The sequence below is a fragment of the Anser brachyrhynchus genome, assembly GCF_964034855.1.
Source record: "Anser brachyrhynchus genome assembly, chromosome: 2".
Classification (NCBI taxonomy): Eukaryota; Metazoa; Chordata; class Aves; order Anseriformes; family Anatidae; genus Anser; species Anser brachyrhynchus.
Window position 1 is genome coordinate 18,007,410 of NC_137695.1, and position 27,871 is coordinate 18,035,280.

The window sequence follows — 27,871 nt, forward strand, 5'->3', positions numbered from 1 at the left end:
TTTTATTCTTGCAGGAACGTGAGGCTTGACATTTGGCAGCAGAGCTGATGTGGCTGATCTGAATAGGCCCCGTGGCCTCTGTGCTTCCAGCTGCCCCCTCAAATCCCTTATCTCCCTTTCCATTGCACTGTCAAAAGTGCTTGTGCAGCTAAACAGCTGAATCAGGAATTGATTCAGCCGAGAAACAGCCCAACAAGAAATAAATGGTTATTTTCCAATCAACACAACTGAAGGAAGTACTGCTCTCAAGGGAAAAACAAAGACATGTCAATATGTGCTGTAGAAAAGGGAATAGACAGCTACAGAGCTACACAAATTACAGTGCAGGAGAAGTTGCTTTATACTACTACTCTGATGCTATTCTAAATGGATGCGTTTAAAAGTCATATTTTTCTCTTCCAGTCAAAAATAGACTATGCCCCATAAGGACAGCAGTGCCCCTTGAGATCAGTCTGGCCCACTGAGGGGGAGCAAACCTCAGACAAAGAGCTGAGAGGTATATAAGCTCATTTGATTTTGAATGGGATCTCATCTAGGTGGTCATTTGGGTGGAGCTTGAGGAGCATCATTACATTCTTTTCTCTCTCAGTCCAGCCTCCCCAGCAAGGAAAAGTTTAGTTCCCAGCTCTCTTGCACACTTGCATGTAACTTGAGTAAGTAACAATTTCTAGAGGACAATCCACTGACTGTAGTTTAAACACACACCAGTATCTTCAGACAAGGTCAGCTCATGTCCAAGGGTTTATTGGCTCTGGATCAGTGCTGGTTCTGTGAGATCTGGCTAGTGGCATAGCTCCTCAAATATCCCCATGCTTTTAGGTGCTTTGGAATCGCTTGGCATGTGTACCATGCATGCTGATGGAGACAATTGGGTCTATTGCATCAGAGTCGATAAACCCTCTAAGAACCTCAGACATGAAGAACTCATTGCAAAGATGCTCGAGTGACCCTGCAGAGCCATTCTGAAACCAAGGAGGACTAGCACGGGACAGCAGCTAATAAGACTGCTTTCTATCTAAACAGTTGAGCGTGAGTGCACCATGAATCCCAGTGTGTCTTGTATTGCCTGGCCCTTGCAGCACTACTGCCGGGGTTGTATGGCACTAAGTTAAAAAGTCCTGCTAGAAATGATCCGGCTCACCTTGGAGCCAGTTTGGGTGTACCCCCATCTACAACAGGTCTTACCTACCTGCCACCATCGGGATACCCCCCGTTGTGCCAGGAAGGTTAATGTGCCGCCAGAGATGTCACAAGGTGGCGCTCTTTGATGGGGTCTTCAAAGGTCCTCTTGAGTTGCGAGCACATTTGGAGGCAGATCATGTGTTTGGTTTTGTGCAAGGCGTTTTGGGTGGAGATCCGTTGGAGGGCAAGGGGCTGTGAGCCCTCCTGGAGCCTCTGCTCTACTGCTTGAGGTGGGTGCATTGCCTGGGAGCCAGCACTGCCCTGCTCGGCTGCTGCTCTGCCATCTGCTTGTAGGACTTGGCTGCCTGCTGATGTGAAGCATGATTTATTTAAACAAAGCACACGACTGAATTTTCTCATACTGAAAAAAGTTGGTGTGCAAGGTCCCATGCACCTGCAGTCTCTTGGTACAGGGGCAGCAACAACATTTTAAGAATAGCTGACGATAGTTGCACTACGTTTGAGGATGCTAACAGCTTCAATGAAGTCACTCTGTGATCTGTAGGCAATTACAGACTCATCCAAGCCACTGGGTGTTCAGCAATTTGCAGCCTGACTGAATAGAGAAATCAAATTTGTCTTTGTATTATAATAGCTGAAAACAAGAAGAAGTCAATGCCCAGGATGGTTTATAATCACACTTGCCCTGGGACCTATTAAAGGCTTGTCTATATCTCAATGTTGATGCAGATCACATTTAATTATTTCACATTTAAAAGGCATTTGGAATCCAAAATAAAGTGTTTTATTGTAAATTACATGCTGTCCTAAAGAGAGTTATTTAAATCACTTTGGAAACAATTTTGCTAAGCTGCCAAACGAATTAGCCATCTGAAGATAGCAGTATAGATGCATCCCTGTCCCACAGCAAGTGCTGTGAAGGTACCAGCTCCTTCCTCTGCTGTTCCAGACAGCACTCAAATACCCATTCCAGCATCTGTCTAGCTGTTGCCAGCCAGAGGGAGCTGGAAAGACCTTGCTGGACCCAGCAGTCTGTCCCAGGCTCCCTCCCTTCATCCTCACTTCCATGGTTCAAGACTGAGATGCTGGACTTTGCTGCACTCAGAGGGGGCTGATCTGTTTTTCCTCTCTCCACCTTGATGTAGAGACACCAGCAGCTATACCAAAGGGTCCAGACCACAGCAGTTTTCAGTGCTGCAAACAGAAAATGGACTCTGGTGGACAGTGGACATACAATATACCATACAATTAATCGTGTGGAGAGATGAGGCTGTCTGCTCTTACTATAATGCGTTAGAGAGTACTTTTCCAAAATATGTTGATATTTCACTGCTGTGGGTTTCTCTGGGACAACTAATAAAATGCAAGGACCGATACCAGTTGCACTTGAAAGTGTGTACAAAAAGCAGGCAAAGCCAAGGCATGAGTAACGGGCCTTGGAAACAGCTTCATCTCAGACTGTTACTCACTGGAAAGGCAGGCTTGGCCATCTCAGCATAGAAACCACCTGCTGTTATTGGCTTTTCTTCTGCTATGACCATAGAAACAGGATTTTACTTCAAAAAAAAAGAAAAAAAAGGAAAAATTGTCCCAAAAAATCACTAGCCCCTTATCTTCCACAACCGATGAGTAATGATGAACAGATGAGGTAAGAGAGTGTTAGGAATAATGTTATTTACCTCAGACAAACACTGAAGTTCTTCTTCTGGTATTAATAGATAGACAAATGCGAATTGTCAATTATTACTTACGGGCAGACCTTTGCAAAGCTCTACACAGCTCATTCAATTCCCCTCTCCCTCTGGATAGCCAGGGACTTCCCACTGGCCTAAATGCCGCTTAGCTGCGCTGCTCCTATTGTTTTAGCAATTTCCTGCCACCATTTGCTGTCATTTCCCAAATTTCTCGTCCTAGCCTGACAGGAGGCGGACGCTTGCCGGATAACCGGGGCAGCGCTTCCCTGAGGAAGCCTTTTGCCTTTTCCTGAGGAGACCACGCTGCCTGAGGGCAACACGGGTGGAAGCGGGACTTTTATTTGGGGACGGGGGAGAGACACAAGGGATTCCCCTCGCCCTCGCCCTCTCCTCCCGCCGGCCACCACAGAGCTGGGCGGCGCCGCGCCCGCCATGTCAGCCCCACCGCCCTGCCGGGGCAGTGCCCGGCCGCCATGAGTCGCTCCCGCCCCGCGCAGGCGCCCGCCGAGGCGCAGCTGCGCCTACAGCTCCCGGCTTGCTTTGCAAATCGTTTTTTTTTTTCTTTTTTTTTTCTTTTTTTTTTTTTTCCTCCCTCGGAAGGGGGAAGGATGGGTGGGGAAAGCGAGAGCTCACGAAAGCGAGGCGAGGAGGAATCCCACAATACCAGGCGGGTTGCGAGCCGGGCGCTGCCGCTGTCTCTTTAATGCAAGAGGAAGCGATGCGGAGGGGTGGAAAATGGCAGAGTTGCAGATGTTACTAGAGGAGGAAATCCCTTCTGGCAAGCGGGCTCTGCTCGAGAGCTACCAGAACCTCACTCGGGTCGCCGACTACTGCGAAAACAACTACATCCAGGTGAGGGGCGGCGGGGCAGCGCCCGCCCGGCGGCACCGGGGCGGGGAGGCTCGGCTCGGCTCTGCGGGGCCGGAGCTGCCTCGGGGGCACCGCGGCGCCCGCCCGCTCCCCTTCCCCCGGATTTGCCTTTTCTTTCAACTTTCCCAACCGAACCACCAGCTTTCCCTCCCCCTCCCCGCTCCGGAGGGGAAGGGAGGGGGGGTATTATGTCAGTCGGGCTTGGAGGGTGTGTCTTTTTTTTTTTTCTTTCCTCTCTTCTCCCCCCCCCCCCGTATTTATTCATTATGAGTCACATCCCGGAGACCTCCCCGGTCTGGGCACGGAGGGCGGGCGGGCGGGTGAGCCTCTCCCGGTGTCGCCGGCTCGGCCCCGGTGCCTCCGGTTGTCCCTCGGCGGTTGGCGGCGGCTGCTTGAGGCGGGCGGCTCCGCGCCTCACGTGCGGCCGCCGCCTCCCCGCCGCCATCCGCGGCCCTCTGAGGGGGCTGCCGGGGGGCACCGAGCCCTTCTCCGCCCCCCGGGAGCCCTCCCGGCGTGCCGCAGCCCTAAAAAGCCGGCGGTTTGCGGGAGCAGGGAGCTGCCCGAGCACGGGCGGGAGGCGGTGTTTCAAAATGGCAATCGGTGCCTCTCGGGGGCTCGGCGATTCCCACATCCTGCAGCGAGAGCTGCGGGTCGCATGCCCGAGGAGGCTCCGTTGGCCGCAGCGTGCCCACACCGCTCGGCGTGGATTTCTCATTTTTTCCTCCCTGGATTGCTTCTTAGCCTCCCTTTAAGCCTGTTTCTTGTGAAGCTACTTCGTGCGCCCTGTACTGTTAAGGCTTTTTCCAGGGTTTGCAGCGCGCATCTCTCAGTGTAGGTCTGTAGATGAAGCCATGCTGGTGTGGATACAGAGCCAGTGAGAGATGCTCAAATTAAACCTTTTTGAGGAACAGAAAACAGGAGCGGAAAAGCAAACAAACTCCTTACTAGACAGCTTGTACAGTGAACTTGTTGAACGTAATACTAGGAGGCTACCTGCAATGACTGCTTAATACAGGTTATTAAAATCTTTGGCCTCTTGTTGCTGGTGAGCTGTCTTACTACTTGTAATCATGGAGCAGCAAATTTGAAAATAAAGCTTTAATAATGTGTTGTGAAGTCCTCTTTTTTTTTTAAGAGCTAATTTTGGTACTTGGGTTAAAACTGCACGAAGAAGCCATATTTTTAAGACTTCTTTAATTTTGGTATATGAGGTAATGTAAGTTAATGTGTATTTACTCTTCCGAGTTGTTTGCTCCACCCAAAGAAAGCTGCTGATATAAATGCTTCTAAGAGGCGAGGTTCATTTGGTTTTACTCATGGGAAATATGACAAATACATGAGCATGGTAATTGCGGCGCAAGTTTTGACCTGTCTCCTGCTCCTGACTTTTTCCCTATGTCAGAAAGTTACAGAATCTTCGGTTACATCACTTTCTGCAGGGTCCTAAAACTTGCCTTTTTTTTTTTTAATCAAGCAAAAAGTAAAACAAAATTTAAGCTAGTTCCCATCCAGTCATTTGGGGTGGAGTGGTGTGGTTTTTTTAACTTGTTAGTTCATTTTCACCTCAGGTATCAAGGTCAGCTGGATGTAGGATCGCTGCAGTTTTGCTATCCGTGTACAGCTGTGTTTACCCCTTTTGGAAGGAAGCTGAAGTTCCTAATAAGGGCTTAAGCAGTAGCTTTGAAAAATGTATCCCTTGTGCATTTACTCAACCCAGTAAAAATCACATATCACTAAAACTCTTTTTTTTTTTGAATGATAAAGGTGGGTGTTATTCTTTTAATCAGCGCTTTGTACCAAGCCACCTGCTCTCCAGTTGGCCTGCCCAACAGGTCATGGCCCTGGTGCCCACGGTGGGGCTGCTGAAGGATCAGGCAGCGGGCGCTGGGTTATGAGAGCTGGGAGAGTGGGTGCGTGCCCGTGTGGTGGGAGGGGTGTGAGGGAAGCAGAGGAGGAGGCTTAACACAAAATACAAAGTGTTTGTGTTTAATATGATCAAGCTGGTAACTAACAGTCAATGTGTCAGGGAGCATTTTACTTTAGTAATAATATTTTAAAAGGCCGGAACAGAGAATCTGAGCATTAAGTTAAAGTAGATACGAAGAGGCTACACCTCATATCTGAACCCATAGTGTGAAACTGACTCAGTCTGGCCTCTTGGAGCTCGGATAGCTTTGAATTTGGGTTGTTTTCTCTGAAAGGCTGTGTGCCCCTCTGTAGGAAGGCTGTTACTGTGCACTGCCACCTGTGCTGCTTTGTGGCATGGAGGTGGAACAAGTTTGGCTGTTCTAAGTGCTGGTGTTAACAACTAACAGCATTCGGCTATTTATTCAAAACTTTTGTTATTCTCCCCTTCATGCCCTTTATTCTCTGTTCACTTTAACAGGTAAGTCATGTTATCCTCCCCACCCACAAGATATTGCTGTATTCAAACTCCACGATTTTATAATATTAGAATACATATGAATCATCTTTATCTCCATCACTCAATCTAGGAATAGTTCTGGTAAAATTCAGAGTTGTGCTGATTTCTTGAAGAAAATCTGTCTTCAATGTCTTTAGTGATCCCTCAAAAAAAAACAAAGGGAGGGACGGGGGAGGAAAATACTCACCTCAGTGGAACTTGCCTCCCTAATGGTGCCTGTAGCTCTGTTGACAGTAAGCATCCTTTTACTAAAGCATTTAGGAAAGATGACAGCATTTGGGGCTCTCAAGGTGAAAATCACTGTTCTTGGAAAAGTGGGAAGCGGTTTCTTGCTAGGCCAAATTGTGAATAAACTAGAAAGCCAGGCAGTAGCACAGTTTGCCCTCCAGACCGTATATATTCTGGTTATCTAGAATCTGGTTTTATCTGATAGTAAGGGAAAAAATTCAGGAGAAGCAAATAAATTCTTAAGAAAGATCTGCAGTGCCACGGTATGACGGCAGTCTTGAGGGGCATGGGGAAAGAGAGGGAGACAGAAAAAGGGAAAAGAAACCAAATGTAGAAGTAGTAATCGAAGGAAGTTGTGATGTTATTAGTGGGGATTTTGGCTTTGACTACAAGGCAAAAAGAAATTATAGGTACATTACTGTATTTAATTTGTAGCCAGATACTTTACGTCTGTTATGTTTCTGGTCAGAAGCTTCAGTGACAAGTAAGTAGATTATTTTCTTTTAGATCAGACTTTAACTCTCCGTAGTTTTAAGAGCAGGTTTTAAAACTTGAATACTTACCTGAAAGTACATTTTCATCTCCTTAAGTAAGTTTTGTTAAAGGTAGAGAAGTTACATTTTTCTAGACATTTTCTAAATGTTTTATATTTGGCACTCTTTAGAATAGTGGTCCAACTGCTATCTTGGTGGTGGAGACTTTTGTTATAATGTAGAGTGGGATCAGCGAGGTGGGGAGAGTGGTAGAACTATCTTAAAATGGAAATAAAAGAAACCATTTTTTAAAAAAAGATGCCATACACATGTAAGTTGCGGTGCTTAAAGCCTTCTCCAAATCCTCTTGTCTGCAAATAAAATCTGAGACTAGCCCTTTCAGGGTGTGTGGAGTCTTGAAAGTTTATCTGAAAATGTGTAGCATAAAGCTGAAGATAGTAGCGAGGAACTGTATTATCAGTATCCTGAAAAGTATGAAAACTTTATCAGTATGAGACAGAAATAACAGATGGAGTTAAAGTAATTGCGGTTCTAATTACGATTCTTCAGCTGAAAATACGAGCTTCTGGAGAGATACTCCAATCACTTTCCAGGCTGAATTGAATTGTTTTCAGTTTTTAATGAATTCATTTTAAATAACTAGCTTAAAGAGTGTTAGAAATGACACGGGAAATGAGCGTCTCCAGTGTCAGTGTGCTGATGACTTCCTTTTGAATGACTTCAGCTGACTCAAGCATGGAGGCCTTGCCTATAAAACAGTTCCCTACAACTGTCCCCTACAGTTTAAATTTGCTATCTTGTATAGCCTTGAATCTGCCTGTGCATAATTGTCAGTTTTCATCAGTTTCTTTATTTCTGGTGCACTTGAAGATCCATTTGGAATTTTTCTTAAGCTCAAATATGGTTTTAACGTTACTGAGACCCTCTAAAAGAATAGCTTGGAATACGTAATGCTCGTGTAAATTCTGGTCTTGGTGCTCTCCAGTGTGTAGACTCAGCAGCTTTGGAAAATAAACTAAGTGAAAGGCGTATTAAGGAAGTAAGTAGCGTGTTGCCCAAACGTGTGCCTTTTTGTTGTCGTGTTATTTCCTTCTGTAGCCTCCAACTGGTATGTGGAAACCAAATGGTGAGTTAACAAGCTATTCTGGGTGAAACAGACAAAAGCAGAGACAGATTTCAGTTTGACTGTTACAAAAAGTTGAAAGTCTCTTCCCAGCTGGTAGAAAAGTGGATGTGTGTTGTGGAGGGGAAATGCTGCATGCAAGAAGTTTCACAAGTGCTGATGTGATCTTCCAGTTTGCGTATAAGGATCCTTTCTGCTCGGCCAGTTGAATGTTCTGTGCTTCCTCTACAGTAGATAGTACGTAGGGGAAGGGAAGTAACTTCTTCTATGGTGGTTCTTTTTCCTTAAATGTTGGTAACTGCTCTGACACTCGGTTTCATGCCTGGAGTATGGAACGTAGCGTAGCTTAGTTCAGTGCAAAGCGAGCGGTTCACTCAGAATGCCTGATGCAGGAAATGGCCTGCTTTAAAAGGATAAACTTATTAAGTTGTCCCTAATACAAATCTTTTACGTGCTGTGAGAACTTACGTGCTTTTATGTTCATAGGTTAATTAGTTTGTATCAAGAGAGTAAATAAGTAGTATTTTTTTCTGGTTTTCTTGCTAAATTTGGAACGCTTCACAGGAAAAAGCAAACTAAGCCAGCCCTCTTTCTGTAAGATAAAATATGGACGTGTCATCCGCTATCCCTTGTAGGTTTAAATCGTACTCTTTCTATTAATTAAGAAAAGATGTTAGCTTGTACTTGAAACACTGTTCCTTTTGAGGTTGTTTTATACTAACAGCAAATGTTTGGTTAAAAGCACTGGTTGTTTGTAGGTGTGTGTGTTTTTTCTAGTCATTTGGGTACGGGTTGGTGGCTTCAGATTATCGGTCTTCTGCGCCAGCGTGTTGTCTTTGTTTTGGAAAATACAGCTGCATGTTGAGCTTGGAAGCAGCAATAAGGCAGGAGGACAGCTTCATTAAATGGCCAAGTGATTGCCCTGCACGTACAGGAAATGGATCCTAAAGTAGTGTACGTCTGTTTTGTGTCCAGAAGAGGTGGTTGATAGGAAATTGGCTTTTCCAAATCTGAAATGTTTCCATTAATTTTAGTGTATTCGCTTTAAGAAGCCAGCAAGATGTCAGCTGCTTTTGCTGCTGCGTTTCCCGTTAGCATTTCAGCAGATGATTGTCGGCACCGTGCTACCTTAATTGAGCGGCGTGGGTCGGGTCGAGCTGTTACAGGTGAGTAGCACAGCCTGCACGAAGGAAGCACTCTGCTCCCTTCCTTTTGCTCCTGTGTCAGAATGAAGAGGCTCGCAGGTCGCCTGTGGTGGGTGTACATTAAGCGTGATCTTCGTGCTGCACTCCCTGCGCCAGGCACGTGGAGTTGTTGCAAGGCAGAGAGCAGCTGTAAGAGGAGCAATTGTCTGGTACTTCTGTTCCTCCAGAGCTCTGGGAGCTTGTTGCAGTCAGTAACTAATGGTAAAGAGAAAATAGGTGGGCCTTTAGGATGGCTTATAGAGTGGATCACGTAAGGAAGATAAGAGTGGAGGGAGCGGCTGTGTACAAATAGGAAGTGTTGCACCTCCGAGGGCAAAGTTCCCGTTAATCTGTGTTACTGGTCTAAGTTTAACAACAAAAAACAAACTTTGAAAGAAATACAATTCAACTTCCCAGTATCTTTGTGTAGTATTTCGAACTGCCTTCATTTCCCAGAAGCATAAATAGAGGCATAGAGTTCATAACCAACTCATGGAAGGTCGTGTAGGGACGTGCTGTCAGATTTGGGAACAGACCCCGATTGTTGGGACGTGCAGTGCCGCGCACGAAGGCTCCCCCCCGCCTCCCTTCCGGATGGCCTCCGTTAGGCTACAGAGCAGCAGAGAGTGCGTGTTTCCAGAAACAGGGACGCGGTGTCCAGAGACGGAGCAATGAATCCCTTGGGGAAACATGCACCTGAAACTGTCGTTAAATTCATTAGGAGCAATTCCTTTCGGAGCTTGGCTTATCTGTTCTTACAAGAACCTTTTGATGCTGGTTTTCAGCCCCGTAAACTTCTGCAGTTACGTGGTGCTCACGGCGCTGCCTGACTGCTGGTGGGCATTGCTGTCTTGGCAGAGGATCTAGAAGATGTCGCTCTTCTTTCCCGTTAGTGAAAGCAGTCTGTGCTTGACAGCTCTGAAATCTTATTTATCCGCAGAGCAGCGGGGTGGTAGCTGTGCAGGCAGCGTCAGCGCCGATGTAGTGAGACATCCTTGAGGGATAAGAGGGTATCTTGCTCTCTCGGTGCCTGTGCTCGGTCCTTAATTAGTGACTGGGAGTCGAAGGGCCGTGGTGTGGTTTTTATTTGTTGTTACCCGGTAGGAAATGACTCGTGGGCCCCCAGTTACTCAGTGCCCAGGCTTGTTTGTAATTATCGAGTGGGCTGGCTACGAGGTGCAGCCTTCTTGCTCCCTTTAGCACTGGTGTTAGTGCGAGGCCGTTCCATTCCCCTCGCCTGCCAAATCCGAGCACCGGTGTCGGAGACGGGTGGGCTCGGTCCCAGGGATCCTCCCTTCCCTCCACCCCGCAGAAAAGGGAAGTAACCGCTGCGTTTGTAGTGGTAGATAGGGTGCCTCAGCACGGTTCCTCCCTCTTCCTGACCTCGCCGGCAGGGCAGCAGCTGCAGACAGACAGACGTGGTGTCTCACATGCGTTGTACAAACAGCCCCTTGCAGCTCAAAACTTGCACGGGGCGCTTGGAGGCCAAAACCAGGGTGCTGTGTGAAATAGGTCATGGTGTGCTCCTGTAAGCAAGGTGGCATCTGCAGGTGCCTTTCCCCCTTCGCCTCCAGCCTGGCAGACCCCCTTCTGCCTCAAACATTTCATCTCCTTAGTGCCTGGTAGCAAAATAAAAATACAGGGCTTCTGCCAGGTGGGTTCTTCAAGGAATCCATTTATTGCTGAAAGTCAAAGCTTCTCTTCCTGGTGTTAGAGGGAATGCATTTTTTTTCCGAGGGTTAATAAGAATGTAAGTGCCACCTCTGCTTGATGCTATGCAAATGCTGTTACTCATTGCTTATGCAAGCCCTTAATGCTGGTAACAGCAGCCATGTAAGAAGGCTTCCTTGCAGAGAGTGGATTTGTTATTCAGATGCAGATGTTTTATAAAGGGGGGGGGACCTCCTACAAGAGAATTTCAACTAAGAAATGCGAGGGCAACATTTTGAGATATAACTTGTACGATTCAGCACTCTGTGTTAACGTGAGATGAAATTGCTAGCCAACCTGTCAGTTAAGCTCACAAAACAGATTAGTTTTACTCTGAAAAAGATTGACCATTTACACGGTGACTTTATTTTTAATAACATTTTTTTCTGAGATTCCAGATAAAATGTTTTCCATTAGTAACCGCTGGGTCTGGCAAACTGAAAAAGGATCTGAAAATTAAAAGTTCTGCTGGTTTGGCCTTCTCCTCTGATAAAGTCACATCACAGCTGCTGCAGGAGATGTGTGCCTTGTTGCATCTTCTGACACAGTGGAATATGCTAAAAGAAGAGTAAAGGTGGTCTCTTCTGGGGGCTAGGACACAACTGTTGCCCCGAGCAGGGCTGTTGCTTACCTTACGCTTTGTTTTTGCATGCGGATTACTTGCCTTCACTAGGTCTTACGTTAAGATAGCAGATATATTTGTGACACTGTCTTCCCTCCCTCTTCCTTCCTCCTTCTCCAAAAAGCCTCAAGCCACCAACTACGCGTTCTCCTCGTACAGCAGAAGGTTAAGAGCAGGCATGCTGCTTCGTGCGCAAGGAGGTTTTGGCAGCGTGGTGATGAGCAGTTAAAGAACTCGTGGAGAAGAGACTTGGAATTGCTTTCCTAATTTTATTGTAACCTCTGAGACAGATAGGAGTAAAACGTGGTGCTGCTAGGACTTTTCTTAAGAAAGCAGGAAGGTTTCTTGGTACTTGGATAGAAGAGGCTTACTAATGCAGATGCTGATTTGATATCTCTAGAGTTGAATGAAACGTTCTTATGGGGTAGTCTTAAGGTTATAAATAGTTCCAAGGAAAAATAGCTTGTTTACTAGAATTGTAACAATTCTTTGATTTCCTTGGGAAAAAACCTGTTGTGTCAACTCTTCTGGCTACTTTTATGCCAGTACTTCACAAGATAATGCTTTTTCTAAGCTATACTTTATCAGGCAAGTGTGTTTTTTTCTTCTCTCCAGCTAATCTGTCATAAGATGCATATCTTCACTTTCATTGTCTGATCTCCTTGTACTGGGGGGGGTCAGCAAATCTGCCAACCAGTATTTGTCCTGTGGCAATCATTGTCAGTTGAGCATCTTGCTTGACTTTATTGTAGCAGGTGTGCTGTAAATGAATACTTGAACTGTGGTCCCAATGCAACAACTCCACGATTTCTGGCGCCTCAGATAAGAGAACCTCTGAGACAAGAGGACAAGTTGTCCAGGCAGTTGCATCAGACTACTGCAATAATGTCGACATAGTTGCAGATTGCCATGCCATGGCTTGTCTTCTCACGTCCCTGCAGCAAGTAGTGTTAGTCACTATTGCATTGCTAAAAGTTATCAGTGACAACATTTCTTTCTTTCCAGGTGCTTCTGCTAGGCTCTGATCTGAGTGTGAATTTGCTGATTTTTCTCTCCCTGTTAAAGTCTGTTGTCTGTTTGCTGCAGGCGGTTTCCTAGATCTGTTGTCTGACTCTTCTCCTGCTGCCAAACGCTGTGGACTTTCTGTTTCGCTGCCATTAATGCCAAGTGCTCTCATCACAGCTTCTGCCTCTGAAACAGACGGTTTCTCTCGCGCTTGCTCTCTACCTCATTGACTTTCAGTCTCATTTCAGATCTCATCTGAAAACCTCTTCTCCCTTGCCTGTTTCTTGTAATTAATCTTTCTATTATTTAGTTGCATATTTTACTGTTACAGTTTAAATTATGCAGCTATTTTTCATGATGCCTTTCAGACAGCTTCCAGCAGCATGGGATTGAATAGTAGCTCATCTCCTAAAACTGCAGTTACTGAAGGCGTTTATATACGCTTCTCTTTTAGATTATTGGCATGAAGTTTGGACTAAAGCTTTGGCTCTGAAGTGATCTGTAGCCACCTGGGGATGTGAGGATGAGTAGGGTACAGAGAAACAGAAGGCAGCTCAGGAGATGCTGTGAGCACTGAGACTTAATGTGATTCTGTCTTACTAGGAAACCTCTTAGGGGGCCTCTCAAATATATACAGCCAGGCCTTTCATTTGTAAGAAATCTGTCTTGTTTAGGAAGCTGGTCCCTTTGTTATTGTGAGACCGAAGGGTAGAGAGGACTAAAACCTCTCTGGTTGGAGGCTTTGGATCCTGTAACACCGAGGGAAAGCTGGTGATGTCGGGGGTGGTATTCTTTTAGCACACATTAGTAGGTTTGTATTGATAAAGCGGGGTTGGACCTAATCCTGAAGGGTTTTTATAAAAAGGATTACAGCCTTCAGGGTTCCCCCGTGAGTCCTTGTGGCGAGTGGCTTGGATGATGCTTCAACCAAGGTCCAGGGAGTATCAGACTAACAAATAGAGGTATGATGGATCAATGCACTTACGTTGGCAAGATCCTTGGAGACCTGGCTGGAAATCGGCTTTTGATTTTTCTGGCTGACTTGCAGGATTTCTAAATCTCTGGGAGGAGCTATTGTTTCTGTGATGCAAACTCCTGGCTTCAGCTGCATTAGATAAAAATGTGTGTCTGGTTTGGAAGTGCTTGGCTCTGGAAGGGCTCTCTGAAATACCGTGGGTGTGTTTCCTGCTGCAGCATACCGTATGTTCTCGCAGCACTGAAATGATCTGGTTGCTGCAGTAGTCCTGAGACTTGTCTGGGAGCATTGCAAGAACATGCTGTTTTAAATGGCAACAGATTTTTTTTTCCTATCTAATTCTTAAGACGTCTTTCGCTTTGAGTGTTGGGGAAAACTGTTGTTGCCATAGCTGTAATTGAAGCTTGGGCTCGTACAATGCCTCTTACTTGGTGAGAAGTCTTGTGTTGTTTGAAAAGTGGCTGTGTCATTTCTAGATGTGTATTACATTCCTCTTTGGCAGTCTGTCTTTTAAACTGCTAGAGAAGAATAGCAATCAATGGAACGCTTTCTGGCGCACGGTCCCTCTTGGAAACCTCCTGCCCATGAACAAGACCTGTAGAATCGGCTCCTGTCAATACGACGCGGTGAATATTGACTGCTCAGAGACTGAGAGGCGGTGAATATTGACTGCTCAGAGACTGAGAGAGGTATCTGTTGCGACTGAGAGAGAGGCTCGATAACTGGGGAGCGCTGAGCCAAGTAAACCAGTTGCTGCTCCTCTGCCGGGGAGAGAAAAGTTGCTGGTTTTGGTCCTGAATGGGGAAGGCGGGGAAGCTCGAGCACATTGTGGAGAAGGCTTAAGAGTTGATAAAGAACAATCTGTGGTGAATAATAAATAAAAAATAGGAATGGTTGGAAGGGGCTTGAGCAGCTCTGCAAGTTTCTGACAGGAATAAGGCACAGGAGGAATAGAGGAGCACATGTAACCCTCTGGTGTGGGCCCCTGCTCAGCCGCTCCATCTTGCGAGCTGCGACATGGCAGACAGCATTAAAAGCAAATACCCCTACTAGTTGCTTGCTGCCTACCTCAGACAGCTAGAAAGGTAGCTTTGCTTTTAATCTGGATGACTTTAAGGGGTTACTTCCCCACCGGTGGGAGTGGGGGAGCGTGAACTGATGCAGGTACGTGGTGGCTGTACGACATCCCGCTAGGCCTGGGGGACTGCGTGTGGGGAAGGCCGTGAGTCACGCTCGGCAGTCTCAGGAAGCAGGAGGCTTTTTAAAGTCGGCCTTGGAGGGGAAGAGGTGTTTAATGGAGCAGTTACGAAGGAATTATGCAAATAGAGGGCATAAATAATGAGCAGGAGATACTCATTTAGCTTCTTGCCTCCTCAGAAAATGACTAAATGCAAACTAACTGCTGCGAAAGTTAAGAAAAATGCACCATTAAGTGTAATGGGTGCAAAAATGTGGCAGTTCAGATTGATAAGAAAATTCTCCTATTGTGGTTAGGAAAACATGCTTTCTGGTTGTTGAACAGAAAAGTGTTTTTCAGTTTCCTTTCGAGATTGACAAGGTGGGAAGCTGAAAAGCAGTTTTTCTTCTAAGAGCTAACCAGCTCTTAGGTTGGGAGGGGAGGTGGTAAAAGGAGCAGTCTCCAGCTTTGCTGTAGGTGTATCTTAGCTTTGGTTTGGACTTATCTTCTGTGTTTAAGCTGTAGTTTTATAAAAGTCTTTCTTCTTCTATCCCCCTACTTATGCAGCATTTTATTTGCATGTAAATACTGTAAATTCTTAGGTAAACTTGAGTGCGTGTTTATAGCGCACAACTTTTTTTTTGCTGCTTACTGTTTTAAATTAACCAGTTTCAAACAGGGCTTACGAAATGTAATTGTCTCAGCCCTGGCCTTGCTTGCGTTTGCTCAGATCACAGTTAGCTGCCAGGAGATAAGATCCCTGCTAAGCCTTGCCAGCAGATCTGAGAGGCACAGAACTTGCTTGGAGTGCTTCCTCCTCAGGTCGCGGCAGGGTGGCTGTGGCCGATGTTCCTCTTGTGGAAGGACTGCTGCTCACTACACAGCTCCTTGGCACTGGTAACGAGGCTGCTCATCTGTCAAGCTGATCACAGGCTAGGTAGTAGTGAGAAGGCCTCGTGGCTCTGCCTACCGCAGGCCGTGAAACAAAACGGTCCTGGGGTTGTGATACTGCTGTGGGGGGACTGGGAGCCGTGGGGATGGGACGCTTCTCCTGCATCTGGCTGCGTGGAAGTGCGAGCTCTGCTGTCTGTCTGGCCGTCTGCACCTTCTGCAGCAGCCTAAAGCAGCTGCCCTCCGCATCGTGTGTGAAGGCGTTGTCTTAAAAAAAAAATTAGTGTGAAGCCTCTATGACTTCAGCATGGATTCAAAAACTGTGCTATAGTTGCATCTGCCAGAGGCATTGCAGCTGTATCTGTAGGAAAACTTCCTTTCTTGAGTACTCCTGTGTTAACTAGCACCACGGCACTGTACTTTCCAATTTGGACTTGAAACAAAAACCCTCCCATATGCGTGTGTGTGTGTGTGTGTATATATATATATACACACACACACACCTCGCCTGATGTTGATATTTTATTTCCTATTGAAGAGCTTACTTTCTAAGCTCTTTTTGTTGTTTTTTCTAATTTTTATATGTTGCTGAATGTGAAGATTACCACGTTCACTTTTATTTTGTAGTTACGTGCTGGCCTATTCACTTTGTTCTTGGGAAAGAAATAGTGGTATACAACTGACTCTCCATTCCTCTCCCTCTCCTCCTCTCTATTCTCCTGAGCCATCTGTTTTGTTCTGTTGTGTTTTTTTTGACAAGTTAAATTCCTGCTTGCTGCAATTGAAACAACCCAGTGTTCAAATGAGCTTATATGTGTAAGGTTTTGGAATGCTGTTGCTAACCATAGACTCAAATTTTAGTATTATAGGAAATAATTCCTCAAATAGAGGCTGGATGTAACGTGCTTACAAGTGCTGTCAGATAAAAAGTGTGCAGTCAGGCCCAGGCTGCACAGAAGCCTAAGGAATATTAACAGCTGTTTGTGTTTCTTTTATTTCCCCTTGCGCATGTAAGTTGTGCATGCTAAATAAAAATTTAAAAAATCAGTCCTAGTATTGCAGTCCATTTCTTTATTACCCTGAGATCACTGCATGCTATGAGTGTATGTGTTATGCTGGGAAGCAAGCTACTGCAAAACTGGGAGGATCCGCTGGTTTGTGGTCTAAGGATGTTGTATCAGTGCTGAGATGTGCAAGCCCTCGGATGGCTTCCTGCTGGAGAGAGTATACCGATTTCTCAAAATGCTAAGTGATAAGCAGCAGCTCTGTGCTATGTGGACTCGCTTCTGTAGTGCCATAACCAAGAGGTATCTCTTCAGTAAAGAGCCCCTTAGATCTGAGAGTCATTGTTACCGCTTTCAGATTTCTTTCCAACCCCCAAAATGTGTTGAATCTCTTGGTTTTGGGCATGCTCCTAATCTCTCTGAGAGAGAAGAGATGTAGAAGTGTCTCGGGAGGAGAAAGGAGGTGTCTGAACTTAAACACAAAAACATCTGTAGGCCACAAGCACAGCTGAATGTTGACCATGGTTAGAGAGATGCCTGCTATTTTTAATATCTTCTCAGACTGAAAAAGACCTAAATGAGCATGTAGTACTACAAAGTATGCGAAGAGAACTTGACCCTGTAATGGTCATTGCTTTCTTCTTTGTTTCAAAAATACCGTGATGGCTGTAGGCTGCCTTAGCAGCAGCTGCCCAGACTTTACAGTTACGGAGGCTGTTTTTCAGCGACTTTCTGCAACATGCCAGCTCTTCCTGAAGTAGGGGCATTTTTCACAGCCAGTATTTGAAGGCCTGGCTGACTCCTGGCTCTGTTTTGGCATGCTGGGATTCTTCCTGGAGTTGAGCAGGGCAGAGCATAGCTTTGAGCCACCTTGCATCTACCTAATGCTTCTGCAGGTGCTGTGTTCTGCATGCAGCTATCCCTCAAACAGCTGTTGAGGCTACCCTGGTGTATGAGTTCAGAGCGATGTTGACATACAATCTGTGCTACCTGAACATGGTGAGGCAATGCTGTCATTTGACCCTTGATGCTAAATCTTGTTGTCTTAACCTTGCTTGCTCAGGGCTGTCTGGTGTGCTTCCAGGCCTGCCTGGAGCTAGGGAGGGCTGGAAAGCAAGGACCGTGAAAGAAAAGGTGGTCTTGGAAGCTCTCTTGTAGAAGATCATTGAGTTTTAGCATGTTGCTTATCTTCAGGTATAGATTTACTGTGATATTCTAGGCTTATTCCTTCAATCTAATTTGCCAAAACTGAGATGAAAAATCTTTGACTGCCTGAGCGCCCACCATTACCTGAAAGTAAACTGGAAGAGGTAAGTAAAATCCCTAGAAGAAATCACTATCGTTATTTTTAAAAGTGACTTTTTGTGCAATGTGAACAAAAGAACTTTGCCCCCAGACTGGTGCTCTAAGCTGCCTTGATTCGAAGACTTGCACGACATAAAAATTCCCCCAGTTTGGATTGCTCACTCCAGTTAGGGCCTGTGTTGCTGCCACTCTTATTAGAAAGAGGAGGTTAAGGTAACTCATGAATGCTAAAGTGTCTCCCTCCTGTTCCTACCAGGAAAAAAAACAAACCCAACCTACACCAGGAGCAGTTCTTTAACTGTATTTTCCTCTGGGTCTCTGGCTTGCTGGTGAGCCTGTCCCTGCTGGATGAGCTAAAACTTGTGGGTGGATGCTGGCACTTAAGCAAAGTCAACAGAGAGCCATTTTAATTTCAAGCCCCATTACAACCAGAAAACAAAAGATCAATATTTGAGAGACAGTCTATAAGGAAACAAATGGAACATGAGTTCTCTAATTCCCTATTATCTGTTGCTTAGCATGCCAAAATAAGCGTGCTCCCCAAAGCCTTGGGTAGCTCTCTTAGTGTTACAGAGGGAAGATTGCTGTGGAAGCACCAAGGCTCCTCGTCCTGGCTGGCGGTCTGTGTGTGGAGCCGTGGCTGATATCTCTGGTGTCAGAGCCGGCTCGGTTAGCTCTGAAGGAATTTGTGTGTGTAATGATGGGATGTCATAAGGCAAATCATAGGCACTGCAGGGAAGTCAGGACCATAATCTGGAAGCACCTGTAAGCACTAATGCTGTGGAGTGTTCTACAGGCATGGAAGATGCGGTTTCTGCCCTGGAGCTTGTTGTCTGTAGCACGTAAAACACAGAAATAAGACCCAGTAGACAAAATTTGTTAAGCTTGCTGCATATGCGGTCTTGAAGCCCTATCCAGTGTACAGGGATTGTGTGAAAATGACACTTGGGCACAGCTACCTCTGTCATTTAGCTCACTGCTGTGTGCTATTTTTGTTGTACACACAGACACTAACTAGTGAAATATTAACAATGTGTTTTGCCAACACACGTGTTTACTATGACATCTCTATTGGATTTGGCAGGAGAACTGAAAATTGTGCTTTTAATGCTATATATTTTTTTTCTCCCTTTTTTAAATAAGGGGAGTGGTTTAGTCCAGAGCCAGCCTGAGCACTGCTTGCAGCGCTGGGCAGAAGGCGCTGCTAGAGCAGCTGGCACGTATCTGCCTGGGCTCCATCTGTCAGAGCCGGCCCTGCTTTGTGAGTCCCTCTCCCGTTGGATAGATTAGTTTCTTGCTATGATGTTCGCTGCCTGGATTAAAATGGAATTCCTCAATTTATTTTTTTAAAGTTATTTTCTGTAAGGGCGATCCTAGTGGGTTTTTTTGTAAGCTGCTTCTGCCCTTGCGCACAGACCTATTGAAGTCTGTGTTAGGGTATTGTGAATGTGACATCTTGCGGATTTGTCTCAGTTTAGGTAAAATCATTTATGAGAGTAAGGTAGTTATGGGGGACTTAATCTCAGAGACACGGTTCTGTGCCATGTATACAGGTCAGAAGGGGCTGGGACCTGGTAACCTGAATCTGAGAAAAGTAAACACTTTTTCGAGAAATGTCGATGTACGTACTCAGCTTGCGTTTTTTGTTATCAGGACTCTGAAGTATTGACCACTGTGGTGTATACATGTGAGTACATCTAATATATGCATGTCCCTTAAACTCTCCTTTGGAATGAATTTCTCTCACTAACGAAGAATTTTTCTCCCTCTACCTTCCCCAAAAGAGATGATGATTAGAAAAAATACGACTCTTCCTCCAGTTCTTCCCCAGAATAAAGAGCAACTTTCAACTAAAAGAGAGTCTGCAAGGCCACGGGCAGATTGGCTAAATTGGTCTCGGCCCATAGAGATGCTAATTTGCTATCAAGGCTATTCAGGACTGGTCAGGGGAATATTATTGATGGAAATGAAGGATTTGCTTCTAGCTGATTGTCTAGCATATACAGGATTTGGGGGAAGGGCCTGGCTGAAGCAGAGCTTGTGAGCCGCAGACAGCAGTCGGGAGGTTGTCCTGTGTGTTGGTCACCCTACGGTAACTCGGTGTGCCTTGACCTTCGATAGGGAATAGCTGGCTAGCCAGTGATTTTTGCCAAAATAGTGTCTCTAAAAAGGATCAGACTGAAACCCTGCTTGTGGGCTGTGGTGGGGTTGTTGCTGTGGCAGCGATCACCTTGTTGTCTGGTGCCTTGAACCAGCGCCAGCTTTGTTTTGCAAGGTGTTTACCTGGGGAGAGGAGATTCAAGTTCTGCCAGTTCCTCCGCGCTTGGTAGGGCTGAGTTACTGCACCTTATCTTTGGAGAAACCGAACAGACCGAGTCTTATTTCATACCATTGGGATAGTGCTTGTGGGTGCCGGAGGGGAGTTCAGCTGATTGTAGGTGCTCATCTGACTGTGCTCGATGGATTCCGTGAATTACAGATGCCCGTCTCCCTGTGTTTGCGGATTTCTGCCTCAGTAGGTAGGAGGAATTGTTTACTGAATGGACTTGAAAGCATTTCATCATCCTGGTTTTAATTTCGGGGCTACCATAGTGTGAGGGATCTTAGGTTTTTAGAGCTGTTCTGAGTGGCTGAGCATCCTTCCGTGCCTCCTCCATCTTAAATTCCTTCGTGCTGCTGGACCAACCAGTCAGTTAAGTGGTTGAGAGCTTCAGTACTTGACACTACTCCCCGCTGTGTAGGAGGAGGAGGTGTGTTGGGTAGCCTGTTCCTTCTCTTGTTTTCATTGTCAGGGCAAGGATTGACTGCCAGTCCCCTGGAGAGAAGGCCTTGGACGGGAGATGGACATGTTCAGTGGCTGCAGTGTGTTACTATTCATAGCTTGCAAGCTATTGGGCTCTAAAATCCTGAGCTTTCAACACCCCACACAAATTCAGGAATGGTAGAAAAGTACAACAAAACGACAAGTTATGACAAGTCACTTCAGTAAAACACTGAATGTTTTTCTACTGCACATGTTGTAGCGCTGCTTTTCGTGAGGCAGTTTAGCTGAGGTTTGCCTGTGCTCCGGAATCTGTGTTTTTGGCTTTCGCTCCTCTCCGTATGGAGACTGGGTTTGCTTTGCTGTTTTATTGGGCCCTGCTTGTACTAAGTCCCGTCCTGTTCCCTGTCATAAGTGCTTTCTTTTTAAATTTCCCACAATTGTTTTTACTGATGGTAGCAATGGTAAGAGTGGCAAAGCAGGTGGTTCTAGTAACAAGAACATGGAAGGTCTGAGGCTAACTATGTTGAAGACGGACAGGAGACAAAGCGTACTGATAACCCTCTGAAGTCTTACCTGGGGTGTTATGGGATGTCTCATGCTAGTATATTGGGCAAAGGTTGAGCTTAAACTTCTCAACCAAATCTCCTGGTGGCTTGCTCCATTTTCCAGTGAGGGAATTGAGGTGCTGATTGATGAGGAACCATCTGTAACTCTTGGCAGATAAATACCAGGCCTAGCATAACTCTGTGGATATTGGGAAGTACTTAGTGCACCGTCCCATTGAAGTATGTCTTAGCATAATGTGTTGTAGATCATGTGCTCATGACATACATCAAGTAAGGCTGTTCCAGGAGGCATTGACACACCTGGTTTCTACTCTATTCCTTATCTGGATGATGTATGTAAAGACTATAAGCAACACCTACTTGTAAATTTTAAAGCCTTAGTATCCACTGCCACTCTGGAATGATGTATATCCCCTAAGGCTATACCTGTGACGAGAGAAACCTTGAATGCTCCCCAGTGAGCAGCTTCTAGTAAAAACCACGGTCTGTTCTGATTTCCTTGGGTGGCTTCCAGCTAAGTTGTTGGCTCCTGAAAGTTCTCCAGAACATCCAACTTCATGGCACCTGCTGCTGGGACTTGCCAGTTAGGCTTTCTTCTCTTACTTGTAACTGATCTGTTGTAATAACTGTCAATGACAGCCTGAAAAGTCTCTCACAATACATCATGTTAGTGTTTTATAAGCAACCTTCGTGAGTTATAGGTAAGAGGGAATCTGTATTTACAGCGACTCCTGGATTTAAACAGAAACTTTATCTAGTGTACTTGGCGTACTTAAATATTTGAGACATTACTGCAGCTTGAATGCAGAATATTTGGTCGAAGCTGAACATATGTTGTGCATAGTTTAGAAATGTCCAAACCTTTTGCCAATAGCAATCAGAAGGAAAAAAAAAAAAGCCCTTAAGACTGTAGTCCAGCTTTGAGTTATTAAAAGCCTTTTCAGATCAGTGAAGCAGCAATGTTAAGCTCATAGCTGCCTCTAAAAGATCCATGTAATGTCACTAGCTCTTGCTTTAGGTAGGTTTATAAGTGATCCTGTTTTCTGAGTGGGGAAGCCACTGTTCAGGAACTTCTATCTTTGAGTGGCACCAGCTGGCTCTCAGGGAGGTTAAGTACTGATAACAAGTCTCCAAGTCACTACTTGGATACACGTCTTCACCATTCTACAGAACTATTTCTAATCGACTGGAAGAAATGAGGTGCTGTAGGTTATAGCTAGCTTAAGGTGAAAGTTTTGGCTGTTTGTTTTTGGTAAAAGTTCATTCTAGACTCTGTCAGGACCAGAATTTTGAAACCTCAACCATGGGACCTGTCTTACCAGGAAGTGTATGTTCTATAAACTTGAAAGTTAGATTAATGATACGAACAAAAGGGAGTACAAATGGGTGTATTGACAACTTTGTTGAATGGCATAGTTGTATTCTGTGAATACTGATAGGTGACAGAGACTGCTAAACCCATGTGGCAACTGATCATAGTAACATTGATTTTTCTTTTAATCAGGCGGCCAAGATGCAAAACGGAACAATTATCTTGTGCTTACCTTGAAGCAAAAACAAACGTACCACACTGCTGAATTCATTAAGTGTATCCTGAGCAAGAGCAGTAAAGGCACAGCAAAGTGACTATAAATGATTCCTGGAGCTTGGTTGCAGTGATCGGGCCCTTGAACAGAATGCTAAGCATCTGAAAGGATATTGGGCGCTGAATAAGTAACAGCTCTATTTAGTTCAATGATCATTGGGCTGCTCTAGGGCAGTGCTCTATTAGTAGTTTTTCATGGATGGATTTTTTTCTATAATTGAGGTTGCACTTATTCCAACAGTTGATGAAAAATGTGGAATAATGCATGCCACACACTCAGGAGGCAAAGTAATTTGTTCCTGGCGGGGCGGCTTGTCTTAGGGCGACCTGATGAGCTGCTGTCTGACCTTTGGCAAATGGAGCCTGCTTTTCTGGTGGGGCATCTTGCAGGGAATTCCAGAACAGTAAATAGGCCTGAAGTGGAAAGGGGAGAAACAGAGGCTGGAGAAAAGGCACAGAGGATATGGACCGGTGTGCTTGCAATATAATGCCTGGCTTCCAGAGATGCTCTGTAGTGTGAACTGATGTGATTTTGGAGGAAGCTGATACAAGTAGTTGGCTGCGTGCTGTATGAACTAGAAAATGGTGGGAATGAGCTGGGAGTGAGAGAGTTGGGAGGGCGGGTGGTTTGTATATGCAGACGCTGTTTTGGGGAGGTGCCTGTGTGAGTGGTGCTTTGGGGGGTAGAATTGGCTGACGATGCAACCTGTAAAGGTTAGTTACTGACTGATGGACAGATTCCTCATCATTTGACACTGAAGTGTTGCTGAACTGAGGAATCAGTAGACAAGTGGCAGTTTGCTTGGGTGCAGAGTCAATTTTGACTTGAATACAATAATTAACTTTTTTTAGGAAGTACTATGATGCAAGTTTGGATTTGACAAAAAATATACGATGTGCAGTGTGGAATGGCATGCTGGTCCAACTGTCTCTGTGTATTCACTTGGATTGTAGGAGAAGCTTTCTTTGTTTTAATATTAAACCCAGTTATGTGAAAGCAATTTCAAACTGCAATTTTGCAATACTAATATCACGATTAAGGATATGCTGGAGATACAAGTGGGAGCCTTTTACAGGGGAAACTTCAAAAGCTGTGATGTTCTTGATTTAAAGAATATTCAATTTGCTACTAAATAATGCTAAAATTTCTGCTTATACCCAGAACTATGGGGGAAACAACACTGTCTTTAAAGTTCTTAATACAAAATCATAAAGTAATTCTGTGCTGTCAGGAGTACCAGTCGGTTGACAACGTGTTGTCGTATCTGAATGGTTAACTGGTGCTCATGTATTGTACTAAAGTATATGAAGATTGTAAACATGCATTATGATCCATACCACTTCTAGTTTTTGTTTAGAGACAGATGAAAATAAGCTGAAGAACATCAGAAATCCCTGCTCCCTCCTGCTGCTGCTCTTGGTTTTTCTCTCTCCACTCCTGATTTTTGCACCCTATGAAGCTCTTAGCTTGTATCTTGCAGGTACCGACAGTCCTAATTAAGCAGTGCAGAAGACTGGATGTCAAGCTAGTTTTAGCCTAAACTGTTATGGAAACTGCACAGTGAAACTGCCTGCATTATCTGCAGGGCTTGAAAATATTTCAAAGTAGTTCTGCTAGGACACGAAATACTCTGCATCTAATCTGGTTGCCAAACCAGTCATTTGGGCAAATAACCGAAACTTTAGGTGCTTAGGCAAATAAGGGCGAGGCATTTGATCAATAAATCATGAGAGAAGAAAATAAACTTTTTATACATTGGAGTTTTCTCATTTGAGAATGCTCAGTAATTGGGTACCGTGGCTTCGTAATAAGTTAGTGTTTAGTCTGACGTTCTTTGCTTAAAACTTGGTAATAAAATACTTGAGTAAAGGCTTTACATCTATGCTTCAACGAATATAAAGTTAGAATTATGGTGACTGGCTTCTTATTGGCTATGTCTAGTTCAGTAAAACTTCCCTTTTAGATATCTCAGACTCCTACCTGCTTTTTCACCATAGTTCAGGAATAAATCACCTGCTGTTTTCTTTGGGCTTCAACCTGATAGGACAGTGTGGTTGTTGTTTTTTTCTTTTAAAGTTGCTGCTGGTGATTCGAAGTTTAAAATGCCTCTTTGGAGAACCAGGGTGGCTAGGGAAGCTTGCTTCTTGAGCCTGTCATAGTTAACAAGTCCTTCACCATGGAAGTTTGTTTTCTAAAGTAAGTGACTGCTAATAAAGTTTTCTGACATCTAGAAACATCAACATTCTTTTAAGCTGCCTTAAAAAGGTAGCTTTGTTTGCATTCAGAAATACTATTTGTTTTTTTTGTCTGGCATGGTCTTAGTGCATGCAATGCTATTTTACCTTTTGGTAACAGATGGCAATAAACTTTGCTGCTTGCTTCGCATTGTAGAAGGCATCTGTATGTGAGTCTGTTTGAAGGGTGGCTTTAACTTGGTGTTCTAGTGCGTGTCAAAGCACTGCTAGGAACATTAATCATGAATATAAACAAATTTCCAGGTTTGGGGGGCGGGATTCACTCCTGTTTAAAAATCATCTTTAATTAAAAGGTAGCATAACATAGCTTGGGTTGCAGTAGGTCTACCATGCTGCAACTTTGTAATGTATCCAAGCCATTTACCTCCCAGTTCTCTATCCTTAAAGCCAGAGACAAGGATGCCTTATCAGCCCTTTAAATAAGGGGTATGATTATTAAATACTTGTGGATGTTAAACTAAAATTTAACTGAACTCTGGCACCGAGCCTGCCAGAGTTCATGAAGCGTTTGGACAACGCTCTCAGACACATGGTCTGATTTTTTTTATTTTTTTTGGGGTTGTCCTTTGGGGATCCAGGAGTTGGACTCGATGATCCTTGTGGGTCCCTTCCAACTTGGATACTCTGATTCTAAAATATTGAGGTGAAGTCAGAGGCAGGGTTCAAGAATGGGTGGTAAGTGCGTGGAAGTCAGGAGGCACAGGATTCACTTGAATGCAAACTTTGTTTGCTGAGTTTGTGCTTGATATTGTGATGCATACGGTTGCCTGCAACATTGTTGAAAGGAATCAACAATAAAAATAGAAGTCTAGTTGGAAGAGACTATTAACATGAACCTTTCCTTTCGGTTGCTGATGCTGGCTACACTGCAAATAAATAAAATGCAGCAGAAACTATGCTAGTACTGAGTCATCACCTGAGAGTCCTTCCTCATGCCCAGCACGTTTCCTCCCAAGGGAGGAAAGAGTTCTGGGTAGCTGCAGCTTGCGAGCTGGGTAGCAGATGAAGTGCCCACCTCCCGAACTGTGATACACAGAGCGCTTTGGAGTGGGGTTTGTGTACTTTGCAGGGGGAGGTGGCGTTGGTTCCTCCTGTTCTGCCCGTGAGAAAGCTTGGGCCATGAGATTCAAGGCACAGACAGCTGCTGGTCATGGACAGTGACCCGCTTAATGTGGGGGGAATTTTCCAGCTCTTCTCTTTGTGCCTGCTGCTGCACATTAATGGTATCTGAGCAAGCGAGGGCAGCAGCAAGCACCCAGCCATCCAGGAATGTTCATTAAGCTTTTGCACGAGGAGGGGCAGTGTCAGAAGTGCTGCTACATCCAGGAGCCCCCTGCGCGCCCTCCTGATGCTCTGCTCGCCCTGCTCCCGGGCTGCAAGAGCAGCAGCCAGCACAGCGCAGCTGGAGGGGTGGCTTTGCAGGCAGCGTGTGCAGCAGGGGATACCCGACTGTGGGAAAATATTTTCTGTATTTAAGTGGCTTGGGTTATGTGATCTCATAAGGGATGGCGAAAGCTACGCTTCAGTGTTCCTGGGGAATTGCAGATTTTTCTGGAAACAAAGGATGGGCAGGCTTCAGAAACACAGCTCCAACAAATCACGACAGTGTTATTTTTTTTCTCCTGAATGAGTTGTTTCTTGGCATGTAATGTTATGGTTAAATATTTTTCAAATTCTTTATCTGCTCTTTATTATTGAGATTTTTTTTAGTGTAGATGCATATAGAGTGCTTTGTCTGACTGCACAGTCAGATCTTCTTGATTACAGATTCTTCTAAATATAGGTTGTATTTTTTTTGTTCCTGTCCTTTCTTCCCCCAACCCCCACCCTTTTCCTGGCCTTAAGCAAACATCTTGTTCTTTTGCTTTACAGGCTCCAGATAAAAGGAAAGCGTTAGAAGAGACCAAAGCCTACACAACTCAATCTCTAGCCAGTGTTGCTTATCAGATCAATGCACTGGCCAACAATGTATTACAACTGCTGGACATCCAGGCATCCCAGCTACGGAGGATGGAGTCCTCAATCAACCATATCTCCCAGGTAATCTTTTTTAATAAAGGCATTATCTTGCCTCCTGTATTATTGAGAGCTGGATAGTTTACATTGTCGTCTTTGAATTCTCTGAGTAATGCGACTGAAAATGGTAAGACTTTCTTCTTTTAATATTTATAAAAGCCACTTTGTGATGGAGGTCATGACTGAAATAAAACAGATCCTTTACCAAAAAGCACTAGGACTATATTTGGCTTAAAGCTGGAGTTAATAATTAAGCTTCCAGAATCCGAAGCTGCAGTTGAGGAAGGGGTAAGGAAAAGCATTCTATTTTTGAAGGAAAGGAATTCAGAGGATTCAGATGAAAATGTTCTTCAGCGCGGTCAGTGATTTTAAAACCTTTGTCGGTCAGCCAATACTGTGCTAGTGGTACATCTTAGACCAAACTGCATGAACTTGAAAGAAAATGCTTCTCATGGCCTCTGCTGTCCTTATCCCTGTAGGCCCTGCTAACCTCTGTTTACTGTTCTTAGAGTTATTATGGTTTCCAAAAACTTTGTGAAATGGCAGCTCAGTGGTTCCCTCTGAAAGTGTGTCAGCGGGGAGGAGATTCCAGTGTGTGAGGACGGGCCTTCCTAGTAACAAACCTTTCTAAAACACTTGTCGACTTTGTGTGTGTGAAGAACTACATGAGTTAAAAGCAGCATCAAGTATTTAAAAAGCAGTTGCCACCAAAACAGTGAAGTAGGATGAAGTACAATTGCTGGAGATGAGTTTGGTGCTCTGTCAAGTAGTAGTCAGAGATTTCGTGGTGCTCGGATTATGACAACCTCCAAAGAAGTGACTGCATAAAGGAC

At 44.9% G+C, this 27,871-nt stretch overlaps 1 protein-coding gene across 17 annotated transcripts in view; it reads left to right on the forward strand.

Moving 5' to 3' along the window:
• The first annotated feature begins 3,026 nt into the window (after positions 1–3,026).
• The window catches only part of ABI1 (abl interactor 1), an 80,351-nt gene continuing 55,506 nt past the window's right edge, over positions 3,027–27,871 (forward strand). For 2 of the 17 annotated variants that reach the window (XM_080583330.1, XM_080583336.1), the window contains exons 1-2: positions 3,144–3,689; positions 26,895–27,062. In XM_080583330.1, the coding sequence (XP_080439456.1) occupies positions 3,573–3,689; positions 26,895–27,062 (285 nt within the window). In that variant the 5' untranslated portion in view covers positions 3,144–3,572. Of the gene's footprint in view, positions 3,690–26,894; positions 27,063–27,871 lie in introns of all 17 variants that reach the window. The other 15 variants (XM_080583326.1, XM_080583324.1, XM_080583335.1 and 12 more) reach the window with 15 other exon arrangements.